At 36.0% G+C, this 10,641-nt stretch overlaps 1 protein-coding gene across 1 annotated transcript; it reads left to right on the forward strand.

The window, feature by feature from the left end:
* On the forward strand, positions 1-8,385 carry LOC122047066 (DDT domain-containing protein DDR4-like). Its single transcript, XM_042608099.1, has 12 exons — positions 1-484; positions 588-698; positions 2,366-2,452; positions 2,537-2,574; positions 2,659-2,740; positions 3,981-4,087; positions 4,201-4,357; positions 4,898-4,990; positions 5,769-5,892; positions 6,739-6,781; positions 6,877-7,062; positions 7,145-8,385. The coding sequence occupies exons 1-12, from the start codon at positions 23-25 to the stop codon at positions 7,893-7,895; spliced, it is 2,241 nt and encodes a 746-aa protein (XP_042464033.1). The 5' UTR covers positions 1-22; the 3' UTR covers positions 7,896-8,385.
* The last annotated feature ends 2,256 nt before the right edge of the window (positions 8,386-10,641 follow it).

Raw genomic sequence — 10,641 nt, forward strand, 5'->3', positions numbered from 1 at the left:
CCCAATTCTTTTCTTTTCTCTCATGGCCTCCGCTTCTTCTTCCCCATGCCGTCGCCTCCTCCCTACTTCCTCGTCACCCTCCCTTGGCCTCTGCCCCGGCATCGCACCCGCCACGCTGCAGCTCGATCTCCCCTTCCGTTCTCGCTCCATCCCTGCCATGCCCGACGATCCACCCGCCACGCCGTCCCCCGCTGCGGACGGATCCCCTCCCCCCGCGGACGACTCTCGCCCGCGTCACTCCACCAATGAACTCTATCCCCGGAAAACTCGCTTGCCTCGTGCCTGTACCTCCCGTCCACCCTCCGCAGCCGCCTCTAGCCTCCCACCGCCGCCTGAGCGCCGCCTCACGCGCCGGGAGAAGGAGGAGCAGCAGAAGGCCGGGAGGGTGATCACGCAGCTGGTCGAGCCTCCGTCACCACCGCAACTTCCCCGCTGGGAGCTCCGGTCCATGTGGGAGCTTGCCTCCATCCTCAACTTCCTTCATGTGAGGACCATCTTCTCAAGTTTTTGGTCCTTCTTCTTTGATCGATCTTTCTTTGATTGCTCTCTGAGCATGACATTTTTTTTGTCCTGTTTGTGTTTCCTAGGTTTTCAGACCTCTGCTGAACATTGTTGCGGAGTTCTCAGCGGAGGAGCTCGAGACGGCGCTTTTGACGCCCAACAGCACTCTGGATGACGTGCACATGCCTCTCCTAAAGGTTAGCTCTTTTTGATTGCGGCGTAAAAACTGTAATTTTGTTATTGTCTGTTCATTCAAACTACATTCCGTCGTCTCTTTTGAAGAACTGCCTAGATTTTTTTGACAATAGAAAGTATATTTGTCTCTCCTTGTCTGCAAACTCATTCTTTTTCTCGACTAGATTGTGATCGTGTGCCTCTTTGTGAAACCTTATAGGTGTTTCTTTCTATTGCATCCCCTATTGATCTAACAAATCTTTTGGCAGCTCATTGTTTAGCTGACGTGATTTATTACAGCTTTTGCAACTTCAGTCATTATTTATATTACTACCTCTAACATCTTGTTTCTATGTCTATCATTTGCCCACAATGGTAGATAATACATTTATTCATGGTCAATTTTGGTAGATAATACATTCATTCATGGTCAACAGTCAACTCTTTCTTTCTGAAGTAAATTAGAAAGCTTGTAGGAGATCTGAGTCCCTCCTTGGTTTATGATATCACATTTTTATTTTCATGAGCCGTAGCTCATTCATGTGATATACAATTTTTGCTCACTGAATTTGCCAGTACTATTTGTTCCTTTTTGTAACCTAACTGGCAGTTTTTAGTCTTAGCCAATGAAATGGACAGCTCTAGGACCTTTTGCTTAGTGGATAGTGTTAGTAGTGCAGTGTTTCTATGCAACATTAATGAAAGTGCAATATCGTGGTTATTTCTTAAGTGACATTGTATATAGTTTCATCTTCTTGATTCTTTTGGTTTTCAGGAGGTCCAAGTCATGTAAACCAGAATTGGTTTTCACTTTCTGTAGAAGAAAGTTTTAGTCCACCTCTCTGATGTATACTTATGTTAGATTACATGGGTTGCTCTTACATTTGTCATCTTGATTCGCTATTGGATTTTGTATTACAGATACCAAAGTTGAAATCAATGCTTAAATAATTTTATTATCTTACTTACTCTTGAAACAAATGTATAATAATAGTAATTAGAAGTGAGTTTAACTAGGTGCTTAGATGTTAGCCATGCTCATCATGTCTGCACTTAGCCACTTATTTGTTTATTTTCCCCCTTTAGCTAAGCTGAGTTTCACTAACATTGGCACATGCTATAGCATTGAACCTTGCTACTATGAAGTTTCTGATAGATTAACTACATGGAATTTTCCCCTCATCTTGAGGTTGTCTACTTTGGTGGAGGAAAGCTAGAGGGGAAGGGTGGGAAGAAGGAAAGGTAGAGGGAGGGAGAGGAGGTGGGGAAAAGGAGAGTAGATTGGATTAGTGGAAGAGCAGTACAAGTGGTGTCCGATCAATTATGCTTCAGTTAGCAGTAGCTATTATCCACTTTATATATTTTTTTTTAGAAACTGGAAAGTGTATCGTTTTGTTTTCCATGCCTATTAATTGTTTGGGCAAACTGTAATTGCTTTAGAGTCAACCTTGGTTTCTCTTTTGCATGCTCTCAGCGAAGCTTGTTTGTCATGATTTCCTATAATCACACTTTCTTCCTGTATTTTTGGGTTCTGTCCTAGCTTGAATCAATGTCATTCTCATGACTTTATCATGTTAATTGGAGATAATTTCTTCTTAACAGTGACTAATATCTGAAAAAATTGGATTTTTAGAAAATTGATTAGTTAAAAATTTATCTGGTGTTTATATCTTCCTGTTTGTGTCAACAGGTGATTCCTCCAGTAACTCGCATGGCTCTAGGGCGTGCAACTTGGATTACTGTGCTCTGCCGAAAGTTAAGAGATTGGTGGCACTGGGTACTGTCATATTTTAAATTCCCCTAAATATTTATGTAAAGAGTTAGTATAATGGAATAATTTAGTCGAGATTTACTGGTGCAGGTTGCCGATGGTGAGGTCCCAATTGTTGCATCTCACGGGTGAGCTTATAAACTATACAAAAAATCTATAATGCTTGCTGAATTACTCCCAGCTAATAATTACTTAAATTCTATAATTCTCAGGACAGAGATTGAGAAATATAAAATGCTTCAGCCTATGACAAGAGTGGTGATTTTGAAGGCACTTTGTGACATACGTGTTGAGGTGCCTCTTGATTGAATGACTATATTCTCTTACTAAATTTTAAAGTTTGATCTTTGTCTATTATCCTACTTTTTCACTTTTTGATTGGTGTTATTTCTTATTAGCGAACCTTGAAATGGTATAATACGACTGATGCCTTTATTTCAATAAGTGGCTTAGTTCCATATTTAAGTGATCATTGCAGATAACTTATGTTCTTTAAAGACTGCTTCTTTAGTGCCATTTCTTTTTTTGAATCCCTTTAGAAATAATATAACTTTGTTTCAACTTATGGTGGGGTTTTCCCAATAATTTCTTGTGGGCATTCTAGACACGACTGACATGACTAATACGATTGGTAATTTCTAAATTATCTTCATTGTATTTTCTTTCCAAGTAACAAGACCATACTCTCAAATTTTGAATCCCTCTTTTCTGTTTGTATACGCAATTTATAGTTTACTGTAAATCTAAAGGATAGCCACAGTATTGAAATAATTGCTTGTTTTTGCAGTATCTTATATATCTCAGGCTTAAGCTAAATTTTTTTAAAACTTTTTGGAGGTGAACTAGTCGAGTATGCTAAGATTTTACTGTATGTTTTATACAACATTGTATTGCATGCTAATTTTGCTTAAGAACAGTATGAACCCATAGTTTGTGCTGATTCAATAATCATTACAAAGATTTCACAAGGCGTCAACAGACAAGACATATGAGCTTCAAAATTCAATTTTTGCCCCCACCATTTACCATCAATCTTTCTTGACACCACGCTTGCCATGAAGGAAGAAGTTATGTAGGGACCTAGTGTTAGTCTCTACAGTGAAGGAAGAATATATGTGGGGACCTAGTTTTATGCTTTAAATTTGTGACATCTGCCATTTTCACCACACACTCCAAACCTTACTAGATCTGAACTTGGGCTGAAACAGACTAGAATGCCCGTCCAACCATTCCTATGGGCTTGGGTGGGATCATGATCCATAAATCCAACAGAACATGACGCTACTGTGTTCTGAATTATCTGGACTGCAGGATTGTGCATTCCTACCGAATCGATCACACTTCAACAACAATGGATTTCGTTGTCTGCATCTACTATAATCTAGTTAATGTTATTTCAGGGTTTTGGCTAATCAAATATTCTAACTACATAATTTAACTAAGAGCCTTATTTTTCGATTGATCAGAGCTTCAAATGATTATTTTTGGGAGCTACCTTACATTGGATCTTTAACATCATTTTTCTACTTTGCAGCAAGAAGACATTCGAACTTTTATTGATAATTCTTTGAAAAATGGCATCCAACTTTCAACTTTTCGCAAAGAAAGGATTGGTAGTGTTTCACATGGGATTTCCTATTGGTATGGTGATTATATTTAGAATTTGAGTACCTTGGCACTGTATTTCACAATGCTTCTTACAACTACGTATTATATATCATGATTGTCATTGTGGTAATTTCTTCATTTCTCAGGTATGAAGATGATCCTATTGTTGGTCATAGATTATACCGTGAAATTAGACGAGTTGAGACAAAAAACACCAGGGCAAAAAGATCATCAGCGACTCCCTCTACATCTTTGCAGTGGGAAACTGTTGCAACTAACTTGGATGAATTTCAAGGAGTTTCTGTGAGTTTCTCCTTTTTTTTTTGTTGCCACGTCACAATGTCATCTGTTTTCTCTAGGTTTAGGCTGCATTATGCTTGTACCAGCACATCTAGAATAAAGCATAAAACCAATTAAAGGTAATGGAACTATAGAAACTCCAAATTTCTTTAAAATGTCCATTTTATTATATCCAAGGAGGGTAAATTCATCTTTCGTTATCTTCGCAATCACTAGTGTTGTTACAACTTAGTGATTACTAAAAGCGCACTCCCTGAAACACAATTAACTTTGCAGACAAAAATTTTAGCTTGAACAATTTATATTTCCACTGAGTCTTATCTGGTTTTGGTTCCGTCATAAGGATAGTTATTATTTGTTCTTTGTATTTTTGAACATATATGATTTTTTTGATGGTCCTCTCAATATTTGACATTTAAAGTTGTTTTTTCCCTGTAAATTTAAACTTACCTTTTCATCTGTCTAATCTCATTGTTCACTATTCCATTCCTCTTTTTTAGTTTTAGATTTTTTTTCTTTATTGATTTTAAATGCTTGTTGCAGGAGAAGCTGTTTTCAAGTAAAAACAGAACGGAAGCCTCTCTTGGAAAGAAACTAAAAATTGATTGTCTGCCAGGGATTGAGAAAATTCATAAAGTATTGATCCTTTTCACTTACCAATTGCTATTCTAGGATGTCTAGTTACTTATATTTGGTATTGCCTGTGATTAACACTGGGCAAATATTACTGCAAAAGATATTTTTAACTTGCTGTTTGGTTCCTTGCACATGCAATTGGACTGGTTTCCAATAGTAGTATTTACAAATTCAAGTAAATCAAATAACACTAGGTACTTGATAGAATTATGTTTTACTTAAAAAAAAAAAGATATTTGATAATCAATAAGTTTTTAATTTGATGCAACATGAGTTTTAATTATTATGACAGTGTAATTATTTTTGAAATGGAGTAGGAAATATTTTAAAGAAATCTTACATCACATGTTGATATCATATCCATAAAACTTGCTAATTAGCATATTTGAAATTTCATATATGTTGTTGGAATATTAAATCAATGTCTTCTTATTATAATTTTTTTAGCAAACTCTTGAAATAAAAAATGGACATTAGATAATAGTATTTTTTTTTTATTTGATATATTTTTTGTTGTTACATACAGACTGCAAATGCAAACTGTGGCCATTTCAAGTTCTAGTTATATTTTCAGCCTTTATGGGCTACTTTTAAATAAATTTTCTGGTTACATTTTTTAAAAAATGAAAACTTGCAAATTGATTGACTATGCAAAATGCTATTTACAAGCAACAAACAACCCCTTTGTGGATTTATTGGATTGTAAATTTTCATGAATTTTCTGTTCATTACTCTTGCACATTCCCAATTTTTTTAGTTTTTTGGCCATCCTCCACAGAAAAAGGAAAGATTGTTCAAAAAGCAACACAGGGAAGCGATCCTCCTTGATAGCTTTGTGACTGCAGATGGAATTTCATTAGGTCGCTCCCTTCGTGATAGAAAACCTGTCACATATACATTTGGTAGGACCATTCAAACTCTAATAGTATGATTCTTATCAATGTTTTGACATGTAATATTCATTTCTTATTGAAATGTCCTAGTTATGCTGCTTTATTGTTACATTATCATCATCATTTTATCCTATTATTATTGGTCAAAAATATTTCTCCACACAGAAGGGTCAACTTCCAAGTCAGTAAAGTCTTTTGAAGTTGATGATACGATCTTGGGGTTCCGTCCATATCCAGAAATGTTTTTCCTTCACATTCATTTTTTTCCTTGTATATGACTGGACCAGTTCACAATGATGAGCAGTACTAAATGGTCTATCATCTCCCACCTCAAGTTTCTTTGTTTCTCGAAGTCCTATTTGCTTGGATTATCTGTACCATACTGGTCTGGCAAACTGCCTAGAAATGCTATTAGAAACCTTGGTTGAAACTTGAAACTACTAAAAGTTATGGGAAATCATATCGGAAATCATATTGTGACAACCATTATTGATTGATTATAACTCATGTACCGATTTATCAAGTCATATTGTGACAACCATTATTGATTGATTATAACTCATGTTCTGATTTATCAAGTCAACCACTCATGTAGGCAACCTTGGTTTGCTTCAATCTATATTCGAACATTATCCTATTCCATGTGATTTCATCAGTGGATTAGTTCTCATATTCGGGGCATAGTTCTTGCTTATGCTTGTGATATGGTATAGACTAGACTAAATTTTTTTTTCCTGATGATAGTTTTACTAAATCCTTGTTGCTTTAAGGGGTACCACTAATCCTTTGCTTTTATTTTTCTGTTTTGTAACTGAAATCAAAGTGATAATAATTTTCAGTTGAACTAATTTTCAGATGACTATGACCGCTCTATCAGTGAAGCTATTAAAATCACCAAGTATGTAGACCGTCTTTTTCTTTTACATATAAATCAGCACTATTGTTCATAAATTAACAAATGTGTAGAATTCTCTATAACATTCTTTGTTGCAGGAAAAGACAATGCTCACCTGAAAATGTTAGAAAAGTTGTTGCTGCGAGTCCTGAGTTATATGCAAATGGTAATTGGAATGGACCTTCTCAAATAGATCCAACCGACATTGATGATGCACAGTCCCCACATTCAAATGACAAAGAAGAAACTGATGTTGACCATCAGGATGAGAATCTCGACCGCAGGTACCATGACTGTGGTGGTTCTTTTAAATTGTTCTTATTTGATAAGACCATCTAACTTTGCACTTCTGTAACTTTGCAATAGGCAAAGAAAAAGACCTCAGAGATATTCAGAGAAAGATTTTGTGAATACCGTCTCAGATATTGATGCAGATTACGGCAGTGATGATGACATAGTAGGGGAAGCAGTATACGACGATGAATATTTGAGAAGTAGAAAAAAGAGAAAGGCATTGAGTGGTTCAGAGGGGGATGAGGAATATCGTTGGGAGGAGGAAAATGCTGAAGATGAGGAAGATGAGGAAGAAGAGGAATATTCTCTCAGTACGAGTGAAGATATGGAAGAGAAGTGGCATATTAAGAAGTTTCCAAGTCGAACTAGACGAGAAACAAAGTTGAGATCGGTTGATAAACTCCAGACAGGCCTAAGACGGAGCAAGAGATCAATGCGATCGCATATAAATTACCGACAGTATGAGCAATCTGATACAGATACTGATTCAGCCAGACCAGCTGATACAGATACAGATTCAGCCAGACCAGACAATTCAAATGCAACAGATGAACATTCTGATGCATCAGGCGATCTAGAACTTTCAACGGCAAGTCAAGATTCTGCTGAAGAAGGCAGCAAAGAATTGGCAGATAGAGAGATGACTGTGGACCATATCGAGGATGGACACAATGAGCAGCAACAAGCAGTAGAAAAGATGGATAATGACAGAGAGGAGTATGGCCTCCAAAGACTAAGGTATCTAGACCTTAACAAACTTGCCACCGGGACAAGTTTCGACGAAGGCCCAAGCACCAAAGATGGAGATGTGCATGACTCCTAGGCCACATGCTCGATGAGCTGTGTGATTGTTTGACTCCATCCTCTCAACATGCCGTTAAGCTATCAGTGTGCAAATCTGACGGTTGAATTTATGACTGTCAATTCTCACAAGATAAAGAATGACAGTTGAGACAGACTTATTAGCAATCTCAGTTTTCTAATTCACGGTTCGGAGATCAGGCACCACTCGCCTTGGATGTGAAGTACAGCTCATTGGACCCTGTTCGACATGTTTCATGTGCAGTATCCGTAAGCAGATGAGCTCTCAGTAATTGTTGCTTTTTCCTCTACGTAGAGGCACGACCCTTATAAACCTTAGCTTAGAGGGTATACCCATGTAGCAATTTTAGCGAGAGTCGATATTGAGTAATTTTCAAGCTTTGTTCATGTCTTGATTAATTCTACGGCCTGTTGAGCCAATGAGCAACGTTGTTTCCATAAATGACATGATCGATTTTCTGTTGAATAGTTATTTCCATAAATTGTGCTAATCAGTTATGCAAAGATGTTAATAATTTTAAAAGTCTTATTTTTTTTTTTCTTTTTGTTGTTATTTTATAATCTTTTATTATAAATTCTTTATAATTATTTGTTCGTTCTTACTTTTCCTTCTTGGCTTCCTATAACAAGATCAACAGTATCTACTAAATGCATATGACAATAATAACAAAACGAAATTAAAAAAAATAGAACGAACATGATAATTGTGATCATGATCTGCTTGTTAATTAAGAACTATTAAAATTTAGTAAAAAATAAATAAAACCAGAAAATCATAAGCTACAAAAAAAAAAAAAAAAAAAAATCGTATTCATATCGAAATAACGTTTCCCTTATAACTCAATTAAAACAAACTGTGCAATAAACAAATGTTATTTTACCTTTTATAACTTTCAGATTTGGACGAATACGATCTTTCTTAACATATAAATGGTTCAAAATTAAGAAACTTCTCAGGATCTATCAAATAAGCTCAGTTGAATCAGATTTAAAATAATCTTGATCAAGAAAATCAATGTCTTTCAAAAAAGTCTTTGTTCAAGAACATCCATAAAGCTAAGAACAAAACAAGGACAATTAATCTGTTCAAATTTACTACTTCAAAAATTAATCAAATAACTACACACTCGAAGCCAATTAATGAGACGAAGCCTTAAGAATACGCTTCAGCTGAAGCGCGTCATGCTGCTGATCCGGCGGCCGGAGACGAAAGCGCTGAAGGTGGCCGGCGAGTCCTCCAGGTAGACGTCGAAGAAGTGCAGCCATGTGTCGGTGCTCTCGTCGTCGATGGTCCTCTCGCTCTCCAACTCCATCGCCCGCAGAACAGTCTTCTCTCCGCGCTCCACCACGTCGTCGACGTCGTGGACGGGGTTGATCACCACGGGATCGTCAAACAGCTCGACGAACGCGATCTTGCCGCCGGCGGTGACGGCGAAGTGGAGGCCGTCGCACTCCACGCAGTCAAACCACTCTACGCCGTCCGTGTACCTCGGCATGGTCGTCGTCTTAGCAATCGATCGATCAAGGACAAGGAGGAGGAGAAACTCCGGTGAAGAAGAAGAAGAGCAAATGAAGAGGATGGATCTTCTTCTCTGCTCTCGTATAAATAGTTTTTGGTCGAGTAGTCGCTGTCGATTTCCAACAATTTAGGTAATCAATCATGATTAAATCGGTTAATTTTCCATATTTATCGGAACAAATCTTATTCCACCAGTTTCCAAATTTGTTTTCAAAATCAATTCAAGATAATCTAGCGCTATATCAAATTTGTTTCCAAATTTGAACCTCGATCTTAATTCTGCACTTCTGACTGTTAAATTTTATATTTGTTTAGAAAGTTAATCTGACATATCCTTTAACTAAATCTAATAATTTAAATTTTGATCAATTTACAATTCTAAATTTTAGTTATTTAAAAATAATATCAATACTATTAATCGAGTGTACTAGTTTTTGTTCAATACCCAAATCAATATGAACGTTAACGTCAATTTTGCATTAGTAAAACATTTAAATTTCTCTATAATTTTAATTTTTTTAATACAAATAATTATATTCGTGTAAATTTACACTATAAAACTTTGGGGACTTGACGAATTATCACTGCTATATAAATTACCTAAAAAAAGTTTGAATTTAACATTTTTAAAATTTAAAATATTAAAAAAATCCAGGATATAAATTCTTTATTTTAAACATACCAAATGTCTCATCAATCAATGTGGTAAATTATCCATATATCAATATATCTCTTTGATTTTTTTTAAAGATCTAGTAAAATAGTATTAATTGTAGAATTAGTTTAAAAAATAAGGTTTAACTTTGAATAGGATGAGCCGGACAGTGAAGCGACGATTTAACCATGTAGAAGTGTCCTAATTTATATGTTAATTATTTTTATAGGTGAAAGATCGTAGAATATTAAATGTCTAAGATGATAGGATAATGAATGTTGCATCAGGATCCCTCTGTAAAATAAAGGTGTATTCTGGTTACTATGTTAACCTTAAATTCCATGTGGCACAACTAGATTCACGGAGATTAACTTATAATTCTGGTGTTTGTGTCAAAGGATCTATTGACAATAATAACACTGAGTTTGATTACTATGGTAGAATTGAAGAAATCATAGATATTGAATATCCTACATTACTAATAAAGAGGTGTGTGTTGTTCAAATGTTTATGGTATGATCTGACCCAAGAATATGTATTAGAATACATCTAAATTATAATTTAGTTGATGTT

The sequence above is a fragment of the Zingiber officinale genome, chromosome 2B (assembly GCF_018446385.1).
Source record: "Zingiber officinale cultivar Zhangliang chromosome 2B, Zo_v1.1, whole genome shotgun sequence".
NCBI classification, from domain to species: domain Eukaryota; kingdom Viridiplantae; phylum Streptophyta; class Magnoliopsida; order Zingiberales; family Zingiberaceae; genus Zingiber; species Zingiber officinale.

Excerpts from the sequence above, each read along its gene's own strand:
- LOC122047066 (XM_042608099.1), top strand. The coding sequence starts at position 23 with ATGGCCTCCGCTTCTTCTTCCCCATGCCGTCGCCTCCTCCCTACTTCC. Across the intron at positions 485-587 it reads CCATCCTCAACTTCCTTCAT|GTTTTCAGACCTCTGCTGAA; the intron begins GTGAGGACCATC and ends TGTGTTTCCTAG. Across the intron at positions 699-2,365 it reads TGCACATGCCTCTCCTAAAG|GTGATTCCTCCAGTAACTCG; the intron begins GTTAGCTCTTTT and ends TTGTGTCAACAG.